General features: G+C 49.5%; 1 protein-coding gene across 1 annotated transcript in view; it reads left to right on the forward strand.

The window, feature by feature from the left end:
- si:dkeyp-14d3.1 (transmembrane protein 132C) overlaps nt 1-23,804 on the forward strand; it is a 175,064-nt gene that overhangs the window by 129,808 nt on the left and 21,452 nt on the right. Inside the window, exon 4 of the mRNA XM_056280137.1 lies at nt 23,048-23,234. Coding sequence (XP_056136112.1) covers nt 23,048-23,234 — 187 coding nt within the window. The remainder of the gene's footprint in view (nt 1-23,047; nt 23,235-23,804) is intronic.

Below are 23,804 nucleotides of genomic sequence, written 5' to 3' on the forward strand. Positions count from 1 at the left end.
GGATGGGACAGTGTTTTATCTATGGGGACAGAGGGATGGGACAGTGTTTTATCTATGGGGACAGAGGGATGGGACAGTGTTTTCTCTATGGGGACAGAGGGATGGGACAGTGTTTACTCTATGGAGACAGAGGGATGGGACAGTGTTTACTCTATGGAGACAGAGGGATGGGACAGTGTTTCCTCTATGGGGACAGGGGGATGGGACAGTGTTTACTCTATGGGGACAGGGGGATGGGACAGTGTTTCCTCTATGGAGACAGAGGGATGGGACAGTGTTTTATCTATGGGGACAGGGGGGTGGGACAGTGTTTTATCTATGGGGACAAGGGGATGGGACAGTGTTTACTCTATGGGGACAGAGAGATGGGACAGTGTTTACTCTATGGGGACAGAGAGATGGGACAGTGTTTTATCTATGGGGACAAGCGGATGGGACAGTGTTTACTCTATGGAGACAGAGGGTTGGGACAGTGTTTACTCTATGGAGACAGAGGGATGGGACAGTGTTTTATCTATGGGGACAAGCGGATGGGACAGTGTTTACTCTATGGAGACAGAGGGTTGGGACAGTGTTTACTCTATGGAGACAGAGGGATGGGACAGTGTTTTCTCTATGGAGACAGAGGGATGGGACAGTGTTTTCTCTATGGAGACAGGGGGATGGGACAGTGTTTTCTCTATGGAGACAGAGGGATGGGACAGTGTTTACTCTATGGAGACAGAGGGATAGGACAGTGTTTACTCTATGGGGACAGGGGGATGGGACAGTGTTTTATCTATGGGGACAGAGGGATGGGACAGTGTTTTATCTATGGGGACAGAGGGATGGGACAGTGTTTTATCTATGGGGACAGGGGGATGGGACAGTGTTTTATCTATGGAGACAGAGGGATGGGACAGTGTTTTCTCTATGGAGACAGAGAGATGGGACAGTGTTTTATCTATGGGGACAGAGGGATGGGACAGTGTTTTATCTATGGAGACAGAGGGATGGGACAGTGTTTTCTCTATGGAGACAGAGGGATGGGACAGTGTTTTCTCTATGGAGACAGAGGGATGGGACAGTGTTTTCTCTATGGAGACAGAGGGATGGGACAGTGTTTTCTCTATGGAGACAGAGGGATGGGACAGTGTTTTATCTATGGGGACAGAGGGATGGGACAGTGTTTCTCTATGGAGACAGACAGAGTGCAGTAGAAGTGCAGCAGAACACTGTGAATAACCTTCACCTCTCGTCTGGATCACTCTGCATATTTCACTCCAAAAAAAAAAGAAAAACCCACGCAGGGCAATTGGACCGCCGGTTTTTCTAATGGGAAAGGCGAAAAAAAGGAAACTTGACCTTCTGTTGGTTCCAATTAACCTCAATCCAGCCCGGTCTTGGACATGACGGGCTTTTCTCCTCCATCCCCATTTAACTCGACAAAATGTCTGGTCCGGCAGCGGGACCGTTTCATTTTTCTAACCTGGGCAACAGAGATATTTAAATGAGCCTATTAAGACGGGGCCTCGGGCTCTGGGGAACGGGTCGAAATTTATTGGCGGAGGAAGCACAAGCAAAAGGGGTGGACGTGCGGAGAGGAAAGTGGCGTACTCTCCCGTCGAGGGTTGGGGCACTTTAGCAAGCCCAGTAGAGTGGGCAGCTTTCCTTTTAGTCGGAATCCTGCAGAATCGACCGACTAGGGGAAAAGGAATAACGGAGAGGAGGGAGGGTGGGCAGTTTTTCAGCGAAAGGGAGCCGAGGCAACAGTCACGTCCTCCTCGCTAATGAAAAGTGCCGGGGCGTCTTCACAGTGGCAGCCAGCGGTTGGGTTCAGACTGTACTGTGGGGGCTGCCGAGCGGAGCGGGTCGAAGGCAGAATCTTGCCCGGCTGATAAAACGCAGTGACGGCTGAGATGCTGCAGACCCGCCCTCCCCTACAGCCCCGGCGTCTCTTCGGCGGGCGTTTACCGGCCCTCCCGCCCGATCAGGCTGCACTTCGTGCAGCCTGATCGGGCGGGAGGGCCGGTAATCACTAGGATTGTGCATCTCGCCCTCTCTGCGTTCGATTCGGGTCTCGATAGGCGGTCGGTGATCCGATGCATCTAGATTCGTTTTAAGCGGCCTAAAGACTGCGGCCGTTCGATCCAGCCCGGTTCTGATGATGCCACGTGATGCAGCGGGATGCAAAAGTGCAAACGGCACCGTTTTAGTGCTACTGACACAGTAGTTTTGCATTTGGTGAGAAGAGTGAATCCTAATAGGTGTACAGCCGAGGTCCAAAATGAACAATTACCCAGCGCCGAATTAATTAATTAATTGGGTTTCCTTTATTGAGCCACTTGGGGGAAATTCAGTTACTGCAAATGAACCCGTCCCAGCGGGGATCCGTGTAGCTAGGAGCAGTGGGCTGCTGCCTTCGTGCCGCGCCCGGGGGACCAGTTCTTTTCCCGTTGCCTTGCTCAGGGGCACAGGCAGGAGTATAAACCCCAACGTGCGTGTTTCTTTCGATGGTGGGAGGAAACCGGAGCACCCGGAGAAAGCCCACCCCAGACGTGGGGAGAACATGCAAACTGGGATGACCGCCCCCCCCCCCCCCAAGGTTGGACAGCCGTGTGCGCCCGGGTAGCGTAGCGGTCTATGCTGTTGCCTACCAGCACGGGGATCTCCGGTTCGAATCCCCGCGTTACCTCCGGCTTGGCCGGGCGTCCCTACAGACACAATTGGCCGTGTCTGCGGGTGGGAAGCCGGATGTGGGTATGTGTCCTGGTCGCTCCGCTAGCGCCTCCTCTGGTTGTTCGGAGCATCTGTTCAGGGGGGAGGGGGTGAACTGGGGGGGGAATAGCGTGCTCCTCCCACGCGCTGCGTCCCCCCGGTGAAACTCCTCACTGCCAGGTGAACAGAAGCGGCCGGCGACTCCGCATGTATGGGAGGAGGCACGCGGTAGTCTGCAGCCCTCCGCGGATCGGCAGAGGGGGTGGAGCAGCGACCGGGACGGCTCAGAGGAGTGGGGTAATTGGCCGGGTACAATTGGTAAGAAAAGGGGTGTGGGGGGTGGGGGGGGGGATTTGGCATCTTCTTTAATTTGTATTCAACAGATAATACCTTATTAGCTCAATGGAATGCACTGAAACGTGTGTGTGTGTGTGTGTGTGACACAGAAAGGCAATTTCTTAATATGGCCGGTAAAAAAAATATGCTTGGCTGATGGATTTTCTCATCTACCAGCCCCCCCCCCGCCCCTCCCCTTTCGTCGGTGAGTTAATTACGGACAACCCGGGAGAAAGGGACGGCGTTAACGTCCCATTTGGCATCTCATTTGTGGGTAGTAAAGCAGTCCAGCTCTTAACAAACCAGGAGTTAGCCCACACCGGTGGTCCATGTCTGCGCTGTACTGTCCTTCACCGTCAGTTGGGGAGGGGGAACACATAGAAAGATGGTTTTATATGAGAGGGTGGGGGGTGGTGGGGTGGGGGGGGGGTTTAAGCGACGACAACCACAAGAAACACCGAAAGTGAAAGGAGCACCAACGGCGAGACGGTATGAAATAAGGGATGCATGTGTAACGTGGCTCTACCGACACGCTGAAATGTGCATCGATCTTTCTGCGATTGCCCCCCCCGCCCCCCGCCCCCCCCCCAGCTTTCGCCCGACGCGAGCCGCCCGAGCCGATGTCCCCCGCATCCTAAACGTAAAGCCCAGCGCATCGGTCTGAATCAGTGACTTGTCACACCCCCAAATAATCAGCATCCAGCATCGCATCCCCCGGCCCCTCATCCATAGACATGTTCACACCTTCGGGTAAGGTGACGCTCTTGATGCGTGTCACCTCCGCCGCCGGGCGGACCCGGTTTCCATACAAACATGCGGCCGGAGAGGACGCGCCGGTGCTCACATACGAGCCAGCCGGCGCGGGCGAGCACACTCCTGCGTGACGCCTGTTTGCAGTCACGTGACTGTGGCGACGCGCGACGTTCACATGGAGGGCAGGAAGGGAAAGGCAGCATGGAGGAGGTGGAGCTGGTTTAGCCGGATCTGCGCTAGTTTAGACGAGATTGTGAGAGAAAGGTGTAAACGGGAAGTAAGATATGTCGGACATGATCCTTAAGTTATGAAGAGTGATTATTTTTGTTTTGATGAAGTGGTCCCTGCACACGCCCGTCATCCGACTCCGCTTCCTCCCGACCGCAGATGATGGTTAGCAAGCCATTTTTGGTCAATTTCTTGCCCCCTCCCCCCCTCCCCCATGAACAACAACTTTTGGTACTCAGTAAAAACTCCTTGTGGTTTCTCAGTTCATGACGCCAAACATAGGCATTTCGAAAGTTTGTGGCAGTGCTTCCTGTGTAGAAAATCCCTTCCTGCCCTCCATCTTTAGTTGGTGACGTCATATGCAAACAGCCTATATGTACGTAAACCCACGGCGTCCATATTTGTTGTTGGTTTGTCGGAGCGATCCCTGCTTCCTAGGCCGAGATGGTATTGAACCGTTCAGATCACTCCAGTGTTTGCAGAGCGCACATGGAAAACACTCACAAAGCGAATGCGTGGCGCGTCGGATGACCCGGGGTCATCAGGGGTCGCGCTAAAGATGCCGCACCTCATTCGCCACCTCGGAGCACGTCTGCCTGTTCGCTCCCATATGAAGTTTCTTTCACCGCAAGCCGTGTACGTTGACAAGCATCGCGATTACAGTCGGTCTGTCGGTGTGTCATCTAACTTGTGGAATAACCTTGCCTCTCTCTCTCTCTCTCTCTCTCTCTCTCTCTCTCTCTCTCTCTCTCTCTCTCTCTCTCTCTCTCTCTCTCTCTCCTCCCTCCCCCTCTCTCCAGCACAAGTGACGTCGGATGGCTGCGCTGGATATGTAAATGCGCGCCATTAAAGTTCGCTTTCTTTAATTAGTCTTCAGATTTCATGACTGAGTGCTTCCAATTATGGATCAATGTCTCGTCGCTTCACGTGGACCCCCGGGTGCGAGGGAGACAGTTTTTTCCCCCCCCCGCTGCAAAATGCCTCATAATTTCCCCTCTGCCAAGAAGCCTCGCGTCACGTTGCTGTGCTGCTGATCGATGGGAAATTCTGCCGCTTTGGGGCGGCTGATGCATGTGTTATGTGGCGCTCTTTCTCTCTTTTGACACACAGGTTTTGTGGACGCTATGTGGATATGCACGTGTCTGGCGGTTGTGGCATGCTAGGGTGGTGGCGGGGGGGGGTAGTTGAGTGTAATTACTCCGGCAATAATTTAGCACCGAGCTCATTAAGTGGTGCATGAGAGCGGGCTAAATTCTGCCTAACACTCAGCGTTAAAAGCGGCCCTGGCTGTGCGCTCGGCTGTCTTGGGGAGGAGGTGGCGATGTGCTGCTCAGACACCATGAAGTACCTACCGCTGTGGTGTGCCGGGAAAAAAAACCCCAACTATATATATATTTTTTTTCTTTTTTTTTTTCTGTTCACGGTAGAAGTTTCTTGTGTCAAAAGGCTTGTGCGGGTGCAACGAATCATTTGCCAGTAAGGGTGGCAATACAAGCAATCTGTCGAACATCTTTTGTCGAAACATGGTATTAATCTGCAGAAATGCGGCGTTTTCCACTGCTTCCATCCACGTCCACTGCAGGTAAGCCGTATGAGCCATAGATACGGAGTTAGCTAGGCTAATAACCAATTACGAATAGGCCAATAAATAAAATATAATTGCTTAGCTAATTGTTTAGCTACAAATATATAAGCCATAGATACGGAGTTAGCTAGGCTAATAGCCGGGGACACTAAGTCAGGAGAGATCACGACTCCTGCCGGAGAACGCAGATATGTTGATTTTTCCCGAAACCGTGACGCCCTCGGACAGATCGGCCAGGCGCTAGCGTTGAAACGTAAGACTTGTAGATCCAGGGAGTTGTTTCTCCCGTCGTCTCAACTCTCAATCTAAATATAGAGGTTTTAAGCGCCTCGGTGATGGAAGCGAGGCGGGTTTCACGAGGTCTCCATATAAAACGAGGTAAGAGACAACAGGCCTCCATCAGATCTCTCCAGGCTTCCCGGCATGACAACAACACGGTAAAGCATCGTGCCTGGTAAGGGGAAAACAACAGCCTCCAGGTGCGTTTACTTCCACGGGGGTCTGAGTCTCTGAATCCCCTGCGAGGAGTTAAGCAGGGCGCTCCACTCCCCCCCCTCGGACAGTGCTGTGGTCTGTGAGGCAGCAGTACCGCCTGCCTCCTCTACCCCTGCTGCAGTCATCACGGACCGACTCCGAGTGTGTGCGCGAGAGAGAACAAAAAGAGCGCAAGACTGAGAGAGAGTGGGGGTTGTTTGTGTTTTTGTGTTCATATCTAATGTGTCTGTGGTGGGGCTGTGTTGTGTGTTGGTGAGAATCTGGCGATGCGATACACATCACGATGCACGTCACGATGCACATCACGATGCACATCACGATACACATGATACACATCACGATACACGTCATGATACACATCACTATACACATCACGATACACATCACTATACACATCACGATACACATCACGATGCACGTCACGATACACATCACGATGCACATCACTATGCACATCAAGATACACATCACGATGCATATCACTATACACATCACGATGCACATCACTATACACATCACGATACACATCACTATGCACATCAAGATACACATCACGATGCACATCACTATACACATCACGATGCACATGATACACATCACGATACACATCACGATACACATGATACACGTCACGATACACATCACGATACACATGATACACATCACGATACACATCACGATACACATCACGATGCACATCACGATACACATGATACACATGATACACGTCACGATACACATCACGATACACATGATACACATCACGATACACATCACGATACACATCACGATGCACATCACGATACACATCACGATACACATGATACACATCACGATGCACATCACAATACACATCACGATACACATGATACACATCACGATGCACATCACGATACGCATCACGATACAGGGGCTACGAGTCGATATATCGCGATACCGTAAGAAAGGTGATATATTGCGATCTCATAGGCCTGTGTTCTTTGCGCTCATGCTACTTCCTGTCTCGGTTAGCGTCGTTGCGTTGGAGTGGGAGAGTCACGTGGCTGAAGATAGATTACAGCACTGTTATCTAGCGGTCGTGGGGGTGACACTCAACACAAAATGTTTGTCACGAACCTTTGCATGTAAACAATTAAAAACCGATCTAGAGGTTTTGAGGGTCGATACGGTGTCACAGAAGATGATGCCGTGATACTCGAGCGTGTTGATATTTTCTCACACCCCTCGTCTGCGGGCGCTTGTGCGTATATGGAAATGTGCAAAGACGTGTTTGTGTGCATTTGTACGCACTTGTGTATTTGCATTTGTATAGGCTTATAAGTGTGTATGTGTGTGTGCGCTCATGTACAAATGAGTGTGCACATATGTGTGCTTTCCTTCTTGCTTGCGTACATGTGTTGTACACCATTTTCATATGTATAGGCTTATATGTGTGTGTGTGTGTGTGTGTGTGTGTGTGTGTGTGTGTGTGTGTGTGTGTGTGTGTTGTACACCATTTTCAATGTCTTCTTTATTCTTCTGCAGACATGTGCTCGAGGTTAAATCCCCTTCACTTGGCTCTGTCCTACTTTTCATAAGATGCTGGCACAGATCTGCCTCTGCTGTGAGGGTAAATAACACATCTGGCTGCATTATCCTCATTTCCCACTGACCTGACTGGGGGGTGGGGGGGGTGGGGGGGGGGGGACATGCTTAAACGATAAAGTCGAACGGACTCCCGCCGTCTCCTTCCCCGTCTCAGGCCAACGAAACTTTCAGGGAACCTGTTAGTCATGTGCGTTCGACGGGGGCCTTAAACTCTTAGGTCGTGATTATGAGAGTGTCTTTGATTGGACACGCTGGGCCCCTGCCATCAATGGTCCTTGTGTGTGCTCCAGGTTCCGTTGCCATGCCAACGGCGGAGGAGCTGGAAGGAACCGGCGGTTTATCGGTCTTCGAGGGGGACAGGTGCTGCCGGTTGCACAGCTGCGGGTGCGCGGACGGCCCGGGCGGTCACGTGATGTCACGTTCGGCCCACCGGGATAGCCAGGAGGGAGGGGATCGGCTCATCTGCAGATAACATCAGCAGCTCTGCCCCGGGGCTCAGCGTCTGCTGCCCCCTAGTGAGTGGCAGAGCGATTTGTCCAGCTGCTGTTCTGCAGGTCATCTTGTGGTTTTATGTTTTCCATCTGCCTGGGGAAGAAAAATAAAAACCTCAGTGTGAAGGGACCTGATTGTAACGGTTATGACCGAAGCAGTGTGCCGAATAGCGATTGACTATTCCGATGGCCGTATTGTACATGAGGCGGAGGAAGTGGAACACGCTGTCCGAAGCAGGGGTCCGAGGTGGCCCGCTGACGATAGCCGCCGTCATTAGGGATCCGTTACACAACGGGGCCCAGCTGATGGATTTAGTGATGATCCCCTGCAACAAAAAAACAGTATTTACCCCCCGACTGAACAGCTGCTTCGTCGAGCGTTAATTCCTTCATTAGACGAACTGATATGCTGCTATTTGAACCCGACCTGTACCACGTCACATGGTAACGGTAATGACACCGTGCAGCCCGTCAGGCTACGCAGAACAAGAACTATTTCTGTTTTGACTTCATACCAACTATCCCCCCTCCGATGTCATTACACCGTCCCCGTGACTCTTATCTCTTGTGCAGCGCCGCGGCCTCTTATATCACAGTACATTAAAGGATTACCTTTATCTGTTGCCACAGTAGCTTCCCTTAAATATTTCATCTCCGCGGATGCAAATACGGCAGCGCTGTACAAACCGTTTCTGAACATTCAACACTTTTTTCATCCAGATGTTGGAGCGAGCGGTGTTGCAATAGCGTGTAGATTTTTTTTTGTTTTTTTGGGTTCCAGTTGTATAGCTCTGTAGCTTTGCCACACTTCTGATGACGCTGAGAGGGAATCGTGCTCTACGCCGGAGGTTCCCAGACTCGGTACTCGCAAGGTCCGCGTCTGATTTGTATTCAAGGTCCCAGGTCCGGAACGATTGGCGATAACAAAATGACATTTAATCAACTCACCTGTTACCCACTCTACCTCTGATTGGCTCCAACCCCTAACGGAAACCTGCGTACCGGTAGGCTACTCGTTACCGTCATTTATGGTTGTGCTAGTTTCTCTCTCCTCTACTCCCCCTCCCCCCCCCCCCACACACACACACACGGAGTTGAGAAGGTGAGCAAGCGAAGATAGTGTTACTCGAGGTGACGACAACTCCACTCGTTGTGTGATCCTACGTCCCCCCGGCGAAACTCCTCACTGTCAGGTGAAACGAAGCGGCCGGCGACTCCACATGTATGGGAGGAGGCATGTGGTAGTCTGCAGCCCTCCCCGGATCGGCGGAGAGGGTGGAGCAGCGACCGGGCCGGCTCGGAAGAGCGGGGTAATTGGCCGCATACAACTGGGGAGAAAAAGGGGGGGGGGAGGGGGAAACGACGCTCGTTACGTTACTGCCCCAGAGCAAATCCTGGCAGCAGCAACAACACAGAATAGCAAGAGTTACACTCCATATCCTACTGTATTCACGACACGAGGTACGGGCCGGGTCCGGATCGACTGGCCGTTCGGCCCGGATGGGGACCGAGGTCCGGACTTTGAGGAGCCCCGCTCTGCACAAAACTAGCAGAAGGAACACAAATATCTGCTTTTCGCACGGGAGTACGTAAAGCCTTAAATTGAAAGGTTACTTTAGATGCTACACCACCCACCCCCACCCCCCCCAAAAAAAAAAGAAAGATAAGGGATCGCTCTATCCAGCGTGTGCGACCGTGTGTCTGGCTTGTTGTGTGGCGGTGTGCGTGACCGGGGGAATAAGAGCATGGCCTGCAGTAGGAGCACGGCGAGGCTGCTGCAGAACGTTGTTAGAGGAAATTTCATCTCCTCCTCGCATGTCATGTACACAAGCCAAAAAGCTCTCGGTTTGTGCCCACAGTTCATTATAACCGTATAATTAATAGCACCCGGCCCTTTCTCCCCGTGTTGCGCTGCAGAAAAGGGTAAAGAATAAATGATTCATTTAAAAAGAATGTGATGCATATTAAACGTGCATTTTAATTCAGTCACTGTAAGTTATTCTAAATCTAATTGGCAAATCTTTTTTTAATGCGTTTCAACAGAATGAAGATGAATGGAAATTAGGTCTCGGGCAACCTTTCTTGTTCGGCGGAGAGAGATCAGTGGCGGTGCAGAACACCTGCTTCTTCACATAGAAATGTTTTATCCTCGCCGTACTGTGACAGCAGACCGTACTGCTTTCAAGGCGTAGGACTTTTCTCCGTGATATTTGGCGGGTTTATGTGGTAGCTGAAATACATACTATATACATAGGTCGTATACTGATGGCTTTTATTCATTTCCCTACTTACTTGCAAGGCAGCAAAACAGCAAGATGTTGTTGAGTCCGCTGCTGCATTTGCCCTTAAGGAGAAATGTCAAAGTTCAGATTCCTCCGAATGGACACTAATATTTAGAGACAAGTGATCCACACGCCTACGGATGCTCAACTCCCCTCAAAAAAAAATAAAATATATATATATATATATATATATACCCTTTTTTCTCTCCCCCTATTGTACTTGGCCAGTTACCCTATTTTTCCGAGCCGCCCTGATCACTGCTTCACCCCCTCTGCCGATCCGGGGAGGGCTGCAGACTACCACGCCCCCCCCCCTACATGTGGAGTCGCCAGCCGCTTCGTTTCACCTGACAGTGAGGAGTTTCACCAGGGGCACACGTGGGAGGATCACGCTATTCCCCCCCGAACAGACGCCCTGACCGACCAGAGGAGGCGCCAGTGCAGCGACCAGGACACACACCCACATCCGGCTTCCCACCCGCACACACGGCCAATTGTGTCTGTTGGGACGCCCCACCTAGCCGGAGGTAACACGGGGATTCGAACCGGCGATCCCCGTGTTGGTAGGCCTACAAGATATGTGAGGGTCTTAACAGTTGGGAATGTCTTTGGGAAGGACGTCGTCATCTCTCCAAAGTGTGAGGCGTGTCAGCCTCGAACGCTCCCCAGTGCCGGGAGAAATCACATTGCACCAGGAGGTCTTTGGCGTCTCCTCCGCTCTGTGTGAAAAAGCCTGTATTTTGAGGGATTTCTCTGCAGCAGCTAAATACAATATATGTGTGTGTGTGTGTGTGTGTGTCTGCATAACCATGAACCTCCGAAGGCACAGAGGCGGCTCCACTACGCTGACATTTACCGCTATTTTTCTCATTCCTGTCTTGCCTTTATTTGACACCGTATCACAGGGAGTGTAAGCCTTTCTCTTCCTCGCCCCCTGTTGCCATCGCTCTTTCCATTCTGGATGGGCGGAATTGGGATGGTCCACGGGGTGTAGGCCTCTGGGGGTGCCTCCCCCCCCCATCGAAGCGCACACCTCCACCCTTAACTCCCGTTCTCTCCTCTTTTCTCTCGTTGCATTTCCAAGACACATCAGATTGGCAAAGCCTTGCCAGAAATTTTTTATTTTTTTAAGACAGTAATGGACATCCCATAACAGATGTTACACGCTAGCTTCCTCTGTGTTTCTTGGACAAGTTGTCCATTTCCATGTCCGCATCCTGTCATCTGATTTACTCCTAATGTGGAATCCGTGGAGGACCTTAACACTCATTCATCATGCTGAATTAGTATGTAGTTTCTCTTTTGTCTTGATTTTCTTGGCTTTTTAATGCAGTACCTTTGTCCCATCTTCCTCTCTTTTTTGTCCATTTCATTTTTACAGTAGTCTAGCAGTTTTATTGTGTGTGTTCGTATCTGCACTCAGACATTGAGTGATTTGGCTGGCCGTCTCACTGAATGCTTCCAAGGAACCGTGGTCTCTGGTTGAGCACTCATGCTATCAGGTGGATTCAGTTTGGGGCTCTAACCACCGGGGTCCTGTCTCACAATGCAGGTCTAACAAGAGGCTCTCACCTCTGGGGTGGATGCCTGGTGAGAGTGGCCCTGGATAATTCACTTCTGACAGGCTCCCCTCCGGCTGTGAAATGAAATTCCCCTCAGCCCAGTGAAATTTCAGATGGGCTTCACTAGCTATTACTCGGGAAACCGGGCTGCTCCTGTTTCTTCTCCAGCCAGTCGGCCTCTGACTAAAGGGTCTTTGTAAATGGGATTGACTCTATCACCATGATGTATCATTACTGTCCGAGCTGACCACACTTCTGTCACACTTTTTAAGAACAACAGTCTTTTAATCTGTCTGTCTGTCCATCCATCAGTCTATCTGTCTGTCTGTCCATCAATCATCTATCGATCCATCAGTCGTCAGTCTATCTATCTATCTATCTATCTATCTATCTATCTATCTATCTATCTATCTATCTATCTATCTATCTATCTTATCTGTATATCTATCTATCTTCCATCCATCTAGCCATTGTTCGTCATCTGTGTATCTATTTATCTACCTATCTATCTATCTATCTATCTATCTATCTATCTATCTATCTATCTATCTATCTATCTATCTATCTATCTATCTATCTATCTATCTATCTATCTATCTATCCATCTATCTTCCATCCGTCCATCAATCCATTGTCTGTCGTCTGTCTATCCATCTATCTATCTATCTTCGATCCATCCATTGTCTGTCCGTCCATCTATCTATCTATCGTCCATCTATCCATCCATCCGCCCGTCCTTCCATCAAGCTATCTATCCGTCATCTATCTATCTTCTGTCCATCCATCCATGCGTCCATCCATCCATCTTTATATCTATCTATCCATCAATCATCTGTCTATCTATCTATCTATCTATCTATCTATCTATCTATCTATCTATCTATCTATCTATCTTCCGTCCATCTATCATCCATCCGTCCATCCATCTTTATATCTATCTATCTATCTATCTATCTATCTATCTATCTATCTATCTTATCTGTATATCTATCTATCTTCCATCCATCTAGCCATTGTTCGTCATCTGTGTATCTATTTATCTACCTATCTATCTATCTATCTATCTATCTATCTATCTATCTATCTATCTATCTATCTATCTATCTATCTATCTATCTATCCATCTATCTTCCATCCGTCCATCAATCCATTGTCTGTCGTCTGTCTATCCATCTATCTATCTATCTTCGATCCATCCATTGTCTGTCCGTCCATCTATCTATCTATCGTCCATCTATCCATCCATCCGCCCGTCCTTCCATCAAGCTATCTATCCGTCATCTATCTATCTTCTGTCCATCCATCCATGCGTCCATCCATCCATCTTTATATCTATCTATCCATCAATCATCTGTCTATCTATCTATCTACCTATCTATCTATCTATCTACCTATCTATCTATCTATCTATCTATCTATCTATCTATCTATCTATCTATCTATCTATCTATCTATCTTTCTATCTATCTATCTTCCGTCCATCCATCCATCCATCATGCGTGCATCTATCTATCTATCTTCCGTCCATCTATCATCCATCCGTCCATCCATCTTTATATCTATCTATCTATAGTCAGTCATTCAACTGCACCTATGGCACCACTTTCATATCATCTGTGATAGATCTGCAAAACTGTGTTGGATGCATTTAGACCTTTGTCTAAATGGTAAAAATATTAATACTTATTTTCACAACAAACAGTGGTTGGTGTAGCAGCAGTGGTGCTAATGATGTCAAAACCAGTATTAGCAGTAATGACAGCAGCACGGTACTAGTTAGCACCATTAGCCATTGCAGCAGCAGAATAAATACAAGGACAACCTTGTGAGTACAGAACATGATCTTGTGAGGAATTGCCATACTGCAGAACAAGTGTTTGAACAGTTTTCAGCTCTCCATGAACGTCTTGAATTCATTCCAGAAATCCTTGGAAAATGAGTGATGCATCATTGTGCCACATGCTATTTGAATAACCCATTTTTTTTAACTACTGAGCATCGTATTTTAACATTTTTGAATAAAGCCCTTTTTTTTTAGCATTTTTTAAAGAAGCCAACATGTGCTGTTGGGTAGAGGTAGGAATTTAAAGTTGATCTAAATCTAAATCTCGTGGGAAGTTATTATTCATTCATGATTTCTTACAGTTTTGTTTGGTGGTGGATTTAATAGTATTGAATCATAACTTATGCCTAAGCAAATAAAGTTTTGCTGAGACGTGCATATTTTTAGATGATTAAAATTAATATAGGCGTCCGGGTAGCGTAGCGGTCTATTCCGTTGCCTACCAACATGGGGGTCGCAGGTTCAAATCCCCGTGTTACCTCCAGCTTGGTCAGGCGTCCCTACGGACACAATTGGCCGTGTCTGCTGGTGGGAAGCCGGGTGTGGGCATGTGTCCTGGTCGCTGCACTAGCGCCCCCTCTGATCGGTCGGGCCGCCTGTTCGGGGGGGAGGGGGAATAGCGGGATCCTCCCATGCGCTATGTCCCCCTGGTGAAGCTCCTCACTGTCAGGTGACAAGAAGCGGCTGGTGAGTCCACATATATCGGAGGAGGCGTGTGGTAGTCTGCAGCCCTCCCCGGCTTGGCAGCGGGGGTGGAGCAGACTGGGATGGCTTGGAAGAGTGGGGTAATTGGCTGGGTACAGTTGGAAGAAAAAGAGGGGAAATGGCTGGGCTCCTGAAAAGGTCCAGTGAATGCCCCCCCCCCTCACATTTCTTAGTAGAACATTTAATTTCTTACCTCCTGGCTTCATCTTTGGTTCTAACACAGCCACAGCCATCTCCCACGTCTTACTACATGCAAAGTCCTGTGTAATGTCTTTAAAGTCTATCTGTTTAGCCGGTTCACACCCAGTGACAAGTACTGCCATTATCATCACTTATATTTAGGGTGAACATGATTATTGCTGGCCTCTATGGGCTCCCCCTAGCGGCTGGGCCCCAGAAAGCCCCCCCCTCTTTCCCCCCCTTATGGGCGGCCCTGGGTACATACTGTACATGTGTGTTGCGCATGTTGCAGGTGTCCCAGCCTGTTTTAGTAGTGTCTGCGAGTGTGTGTGTGTGTGTGTCTGTGTGTGTGTGTGTGTGTGTGTGTCCCAGCTTGTGTGCTGGCTGCTATAATGCTGTTCCAGTTGGGAGAGCACGAGAACAGCAGAGTTGCAGGGCTCTATTTTCAAGCACCACTGGAGCCTTAAATTTGATTATGTTTTTTTTTTTTTTTTTTTTTTTTACTCCACAAGTAGTGTAGAGTTTTTGCATAAGGCCGCCTCTCCTCACACTCGAGACCCAGAACGTTCTCGAAAGCGCCGCTTTTATTCCACCAAGCTGTCTTCTGCCTTTTCATCTTCTGCTCCGGTCACCCTCAGCATGAGTAAGTAGGGTTTGCCATTTTGCCCGGGTTTTCCTATTATGCCTTGATTTCATAAACTTCATATCTATCCACGGGTTCTTCAAAATGGAGCCCGGCCTGCTGGAGTCACATATTTCGTCACCCGTAAGGCCAAGTTATTGTGTCGCCCTAATGTCAGCAGCGCCAGTGAATGGCTGGGAATACTCGATGTGCAAGATACCGGGGATTGAGATATTGGCTCTGAAAATGTCAACCTAGGCTAGCTGATGTGTCTTTTATAGTCTCGCTCTCTGTCTCCCTCCTTCTTCTTCTTCTCTATCGCTCTCTCTCTCTCTCTCTCCGTGTCCCCCCCCCCCCCCATAGCCGCTCTCCCTTTCTCCATCATTCTCTAAACCCCACTGGGTTAGGGAGCGGACACGCCAGCCCATCACATCTGAAGAGGCAGATTAAATGAGAGTGTCACGGTGACACATGGGGACTGATAGTAGGACAATAGAGCCAGTTCCAATTAGAGCCTCTTCCTCCAGGGACAGCAGGTAGAAATGAATTGCCACTGCTACGTTTTTTTTTACCACATCTGTTTATTCATTTTAACATCTGAATCTGTCTTCCTTTAACCTCCTCGGACTTTAAACGCAGTAACTCCAACCTGCCCTCGACGCCGTGGGTGGAGGTGACCCGCTTCACTTCAAACCCTGTTTTCTCGGGTAGCGTAGCGGTCTATTCCGTTGTCTACCAACATGGGGATCGCCAGTTCGAATCCCCTCCGGCTCGGTCGGGCGTCTCTGCGGACACAATTGGCCGCGTCTGCGGGTGGGAAGCCGGGTGGTGGGTATGTGTCCTGGTCGCTGCACTAGCGCCTCCTCTGGTCAGTGGGGGTAGCGTGATCCTCCCACACGCGACGTCCCCCTGGCGAAACTCCTCACCGACAGGTGAGACATAGTGGCTGGTGACTCCACATGTATTGGAGGTGGCGTGTGGTAATCTGCAGAGGGGGTGGGGCACTGATGGCTCAGAGGAGTGGGGTAATTGGCCGGATACAACTGGGGAGAAAAGGGGGGAAATTCCAACACCCCCCCCCCGACTCGACTCAGTTATCATGGAAGAGAGAAACTGTACATCAGAGGTGGCCACTTGAGTTTAATGCCTGTGAATATTTCACAGGCGTGTGTGTGGACAGAACTGTTAGGGATGCTGAGAGCATCCCACGACGGGGCTATTAGGCATCAAGAAACATGACTGGCTGGAGTTTTTCTGTTGGGAATGTGTAATTAGGGGGGGGTTTTGTACAGTATTTACGCACTCCTACATGAAGGAGGAGTAAAGCTCAGTTTCTGCTCTGGTAATTACATCAGGTGCGGCCTTGGCTGTGGTGCTCTCCGGGAGAACTGTTTATGTACTACACGTGCTCTATCGTCCAGCGCCACATGGCTGCTATGGTTGAATCCTGAAAGGAGAGTTTCGCAGTCCTGCAATCAGCGCCGATGCACAATGTGGTCGACCGAAGCCATTAAAATCGTCACTGCGTACTTACGGTGAAACCCGGTGTTGTCCTGGCCGCAGAGCCTACACGTACCAGAATGCATTGGGCACAAGCTCCTGGTTCGCCGTCCGTAAAATCCTCCGCGCTAATGTCGCGGGACATAAATTCCAGCGCTGGGACCGGCGATGATTCATCACTCGGCTGCAGAAACAATCGTGAATAACTGTAGGGTTTTTTTTTCTTTTCTTCCTATGCTATGGCCTGTCGCCGATAGATAGAGATAAGGCTGAAATGTCCCCTTTAAATCGAGGACTATCCCCGCTTTAATATTTCAGCCTCAACTGCGGCGGTGATCGATGAGCTGAATGAGCGCGTCTCGGCGCCGCGCTCTCGGTCGTTTACCGGTTATCCTCGCCGACTCAGTTGTCGAGGGCCTGCAGGCGGCCGCTCTTTCAAGCCCCGTGTCTCCTCCGGTCCCCCTGCAAAAGCCAGAGGACCCACGGCTCACAACTTTAGGGCCCTCTTATCTTCTGAGCCCTTCTCTAGTGCCTCTGGCTGGACACCCCCCCCCCCCCCCCCGTCTGCCTGGACACCGAGCCAGCCATCCCCACAGCCTGTTTACAGATTATTATCAGACTGCAGCCGGCTGCATGGGAACGCATCCATGGCGCCGTCCTCGCTAATTGAATCGGACCCGGCGCTGTAGAGGAGAGAGACGTGTACAGTCCCCCCCCCTCCCCCCCCCCCCCCGTTGAGCCGCGCGATTAACCATCTTGGAGCGGGAAGCGGTAGCAGGCACGCCGGAGGACATGGCTGACGCCTTTGTTTGGATGTCTAAGTCGTGCTCACCCTGCCACGGATCCGTTGGCCTCTTTTCCCCTCCTCGGACACGTGTCAACTAGGGTCAAGCACAGTGAACGGCTCCTAGCCGGCTCGCCGCCGGGCTGGCTGTGCGATATAAAGAAGTGTTGCCCCCCCCCCCCGTCGCTCCATCTCTCAACCACCTTCACCGCAACTTGTTGGGTTTGGTAGGTCGCACGCCGCTTAGATTTGTGGCGCATCATGAAAGGACTAGAAAAATCCGACTCATTATGTCACTGTAACGGGGGCAGTCCTATGCTGTTCTATGCTGGTCAGCCTGCTGCACGCCCGTCACTCTCATCAGTAGCTCTGCGTTGTGTTCTATTTTCGGTGGGGTCCCAGGTGTTGTGGGGGGCCCTCAGTTTCTCATCATCATCATCATCATCATGATCAAAGAAGGAGGGGGGGGGCACACAGGACTCTATTTGGCCCACCTTGCCATTTATTTTGGTTTCAAACTCTTCGACAAACGTCCAGTCCTCCAGCGGGAGCGGTGTTTCTTACGGACGTGGGGGTCGAAGTTCAACCACTACCCGGACTTCACTCGTGTGCGTTAGAAGGAGAAACCGTCCACGGGACTCCGATGTAAGAAAGGATAAACAAGTATTTTATCCCACAGCTTGCAGTATCTTCTTACAGGGATACTCAAGGTTACGTTCTCCTCAACCAGCAAAAAAAAAAACTGTCCTACGGTAAGAAACACGTGTGGCTCGGCTCGATCGCTGCTTGAGACTCCTCCCACAAAACAAAATGGCCTCTCCCGCGTTCCCTCTTCCGTGTACCCACAAGACCTCTCTCTTAAAGCGACAGTACACGTATATGACGGTCGTCGTAAAACATACATAAAAGTAAATAATGACATAAAATAAAATGTAGTAAACACAAATAACAGCACACAGACAGGATTTGGTGATATTTCATACTCAAACAAAATAAAATAAAAACATTAATTTTAACCTGGTTACATCACATTCCACCTCATTATCTCCTCATTATCGCTGTTTTATATCGTTACAAAACGGCTGCGTTATTCTTCAGAGGTAGGTTATTTGCATAAGCACGCGCACAAATTGTTAAAGGGTTTCAGTCTCCAATCCTTTCAAAGTGTTTCCCGGCGAAGTCAAAGCGGGGCCAAAAGGAAAGCTCGCATTTCTTTTAATTTCCTCGCTCTTCCCCTTGATGCAATGCTGACGCTTTCTTGAGATCTCCTCCTCCTCCTCCTCCTCCTCCCACTCCTCCCCAGTCTCACATTGCTGTCATCTCCCCAGCGTTTCGTTTGAGGTGGTTGGGTATTTCCGTCCCGAAAATGCTAAATTGGCAGAATGTCTGGATGTTAAAGCGAGGCTGGAAATCTATTTTCACCATGTGCCGTCACGTCGCCTCGCTATTTTGTTGGCACATTCATTCTGAAAATATAAAGCCTCATGAAATCTTTAGTGTTTCCAACTGCCATTAAAATCTGCCAACCGGATAAAATAAAGAGGGCAATAATTGACATCCCTAAATGTGTAAAGCTAATAATAGTCCCCCCGGCCTGACTCGGTGGAGATCTGGGAGGAGGTGCATTAGGGAGGACTAATGCCGAAGATTTCCGTATCTAGCCTTGTGGATATCGCCGCATCTTCCTGCCGTGTATTTACGGCCGTTATTTGGCTCTTGTCTGTCTCCCTCCTGCAGTGCGTGTGATGCTTGCGAGAGGAAGCGTACCCCGGTGGAAACCCCTGCCCGAGCCTTCGAAAGTAGGCCATTTCAGATAGCGGATGACAAGCGACGTCGCTACTGCGGCGCTCTGCGACTGCGGGCCATTCAAAAGGTTTATCTCCGGTTGTTCCGGGCATCATCTGTCTCGTTTGTTTGCTCGATGAAGCTCCTGGCTTTATTGGTCTTCTCCCACAGATTAGCATCTGTCTCTTTTCAGGGCATTGTGGGAAGGGGTTACGTAAGGCCCTCGGAGCGCCGCTCCGATCGGCGCGCCGGTGTCGGCATGTGACGCCAGTTATTTGCTTGTCGCCTTAATTATTCATACACACCTCTTGTTTGTTGCCGAACATTGGGTTGTTGTGCTCCGCCACGCGACAAATCCCTCATTCTGTCTGAGCGAGTAGGGATGAGGGTGAGATGAAAAGATGGCCGGGAGTCGGGAGAATAGCGGGACGGTGAATAAAATGTCTCGTGCGTTAGCCGTTGTTGTCCCGAGTTCAAACCTCACATTCATGATGTAGGGTCCGAGACGGTGTTTGCTTAGCTGTGTCGCGTTTGTGTGACTCTGTGTGCTTCTTCAGAGGTATAATAAAAGAAGAAGATTCTGACGGGCAGCGTTCAATGCAATGCCGAGTCTCTCCCCCCCCCCCCCTCCCCCTTATTCCCCTTTCCTTTGCCTTGTGCTGTACTGTCACATATGCTGGGTGTGCGACACCTCTGGCATCCTAGTTTTTGTGCAAAGCAGCATGTTCACGTACTTCAAAGAGTAGCCCGCCCCGCCCCCCCCTCGCTCTTTATTAGAGACCATGTATGAAATTTATTGGCTTATAAGCCCTGCCATGTGACACGTGGGACGTGGCAAACAGCTCTAGTGCCATTTTGCATCTCCTCCCCGCTCCCCCGAACAGGGTTGACCTTTGCCGCCTTCGGGCCGTATTTCAAGCCCGAGCTACAGAGTTACGGCGCCACGGGAAGTTTTATCATCAACGCTGTCCATTATTTTGGGGTTAATTCACACCCGCCCGCAGATCCTCTCGTAGCATCCCGTGTATTTACGCTCGGCTACCGCGACCAAGGGCAGCGGTTACACGGCCCTCTGTCATTGCGCGGTGTCAGGCGTGGCACCAGGTGAAGCGAGGCTTTGAACTGCCTCGCCGTGCCGCTCCGAGATTATAGGGTTGATTCGCGGCGCAGAAACGCCTTAACCCGAGCTCGAGTCTGACAGGAACTGAGGGATGTTATTCTAAGTTGCCCACATAGTCAAAGCAAGGGAGAGGTGACACTCCGAAGCACCTCAGCTGGTAAAATCTCACATTTTAGTCACGGACATCGGCGAAAGCATCAGCCAAGCAGTGGCGGCTGGTGCTAAAAATGTTTTGGGGGGGGGGGTGGGGGGTTTACCTTGGCGCAGCACACCTGACAGCTGCTTTAATGTCCACACAGTCGCAGAGTTATTAAGAAGGACAATGTGGCCTGTAGATTTTATCAGGGTTCGTAGACGGTGGATGATTGACAGTCAAGATGAGGCGTCGTGGTGGGTGTGAACATGATTGACAGCCACGAGAATTGTCCAATCACGTTATATCAAAAAATGTTAAGACAACTAGAAGAGCCCCGCTACAATGTAGCGGTTTGGTTCTCCACCCGTCTAAATCTCCCCGCTCTTCATGCTGCCAGCTAACCGCCTTCCCCCTGCCCCTAAACCCCCCCCCACTCCAACTCCCTCCCCCCAAATGCTCGGAATCACCCGAAATGCCGAGAAAAGTGGTTTTTAGCCATTTTTAGAAAATGCATATTTATGCATATTTATGCATAATTTTAATTTTCTGGGATTTTTCCCTTGCTCTCTGAGACAATACCTACCACCTCCAAAAAGAATTAGGATCACAAGTGCTTTAGTTTTCGGTCCCGCTATCTACACTAGCTAACACACACACACACATCACGAAAATATGGGAGTTGATTTTAATTTTCTGCTATTTTTCTGGTCCTCTCTGGAACAATACCTACCACCTCCAAAAAAAATTAGGATCCTAAGTGCATTTTTGCGAAAATGCACATTTTGCATAATGCCAAAACATTTCTAAGTCCCAGAAATTTTTTTTTATATAGGTGAAAAAATCAAAGATGCTCAGAATCGCCTGAAATGACGAGAAAAGCGGTTTTTAGCCATTTTTAGAAAAATGCATAATTATGCATAATTAAAATTTTTTGAGATTTTTCCCGTACTCTCTGGAACAATACCTACCACCTCCAAAAAGAATTAGGATCATAAGTGCTTTAGTTTTCGGTCCCGCTATCTACACTAACTAACACACACACACACACACTAACACCACACACACACACATTACGAAAATGTATGAGTAAATACCAATGCACTGCCAATAAAAGTGGGGGTGTCTGGGGCGCACAGAACTGCGCCCCCTGGAAAACCTGAAGAAACCAATCAGACAGCAGCTTCAGGTCACCTGCTCGCCAAATGTTTGAGGGCTTACATAAGGTCTGGTTTGGCCGGCGCCCCTCACCCAGGAAGTATATGTATTCAGACAGAAACCAGCCAAATACCATTTGAACCAGTATTTAATGGCTGCTGACAGGCGCTCACAGACTGAAAAACACTTTTATTTCATCATTATTTGCATCATACAACTAAATTATATTTAACATGTTTAAGTAGATTGTCATCTCTTGATATTTGAAGGGGGGCGGCGCCCCAGCGCCCCGTACTGGCCAGCCGCCACTGCAGCCGAGTCATGTGCTAAGCCATCATTCTTTACTATTTTTGGCCTTTAAGACTAGTAGTGCTGCACGATTTGGTGAAAAAGTCGTATTGTGATTATTGTGGACAATATCACAATTTGTGATCGCGATATAGTAAACAAATGTGTCGTATTGCCACGACATGTAGTGACTTTCTTTCTTTTTTTAAAAAATGTATTTCTGATTTTTCCCTTTTTCTCCCAATGTAGTGGCCAATCGATCCCCCATTTTAGTTCAAACACCCACCCTCGTACTGCATGCGTTCGCCAACTGCGTCTCCCGGAGACAGCGTTGCCAATTATTGCTGCTATATCGAGTCCGGCCATAAGCGACTTTCATTTTTCATGTTTTACAAGGTACCTTTCTGCACAATATCGCCATATAACAGGTTCCTTTTTTTTTTTTGCCACCAGTTCATCAGCGTTAACCCTGCTCGTTGTCATCAGTATCTGTTTTTTCCTTCTTTCTCGTCTGCACGCAGCACACCGGATAGTCATGTGACATAGACTGCACACGCTTCACAGCCTAAACGGAGACTGATTGATCGTGTCTTAATTAGGGGCGTAGATATGCAGACTGCACACAAACAGACGTTCACACGCACGTTTTATTATTTAATTAAATCACAGCCTTTTGTGGTTATATAATTGCACAGGCTGTGGCATCACGATTGTGATTAGATTAATCGTGCAGCACTAATTAATTGATTGACTAAACTCATGATCATGCATATGAGTAGACACACACATACACACACACACACACACACAAACTCTTGTTTGTTTGGTCATTTACTCACTCGCTCTTTGATCCACCTTATTGTCCTCATCCTCTCACGGACGCCTTCTGTTTATTTTGGTGCCGTCCTGACAGGTCTGAACTGGGGGCTCAGAGGGTGCTTCAGGTCGATCTGAAAATGGAAAGCCTCCCGGAGCCTCTCGGCAGCCGCTGGATGGCCTGGCAGGTGGAGTACCCGGGCAGCCGAGCCGCCACACAAGAGAGCGAGACACAGATCCGACTGGCGCGAGAGGACCTTGCGGGAATCATGCCTCTGGCTATGGTGAGTGGTGCCGGTCCCCCCCCCCCCCCCCCCCCGGGTCCTTCACAACACCCAAACACATGAATAAACCCGTTCACTCACAGAGCAAAAGAGTGGACATTGATTGTGCAAGATCAACGCCATATCCAGTTATTTACCCTGCAAACCCGTTGGACCTGCGTACTGCATAATGCAGACCGCCGCTATTACGCCGTTAAATTGAACCGGCAAAGACCGGCTCACATTGAATTTCTGTGCGTCAACCGTGTTGCGTACAGGTCCCGGCTTCGTGTGGGATTTTAGATTACATTCCAGTTTTGCTTGCGGGGATTTGCGGCATCACAAATCAGATCACCAAAATGCATCACCTTGTTTTCTTGATATGACGATGCATAAAACGTCCCCGTTGAAGAATCTGGTACCACGCACGATTTTTATTAGATGGGGAAGCACCTCATGAAACAGCAAGTGACCCCTCCATAGACACATGACGGCGTGCAGAAATATTTGGCATGGTGATTTTGAGTTTTCTGGGTTGTTGTTTAGCTAAAGCCGTGTTTGAGACGAGCTGACTCAGGTTCTGTTCAGGTT

This window comes from Lampris incognitus, chromosome 1 (genome assembly GCF_029633865.1).
Source record: "Lampris incognitus isolate fLamInc1 chromosome 1, fLamInc1.hap2, whole genome shotgun sequence".
Taxonomy (NCBI): domain Eukaryota; kingdom Metazoa; phylum Chordata; class Actinopteri; order Lampriformes; family Lampridae; genus Lampris; species Lampris incognitus.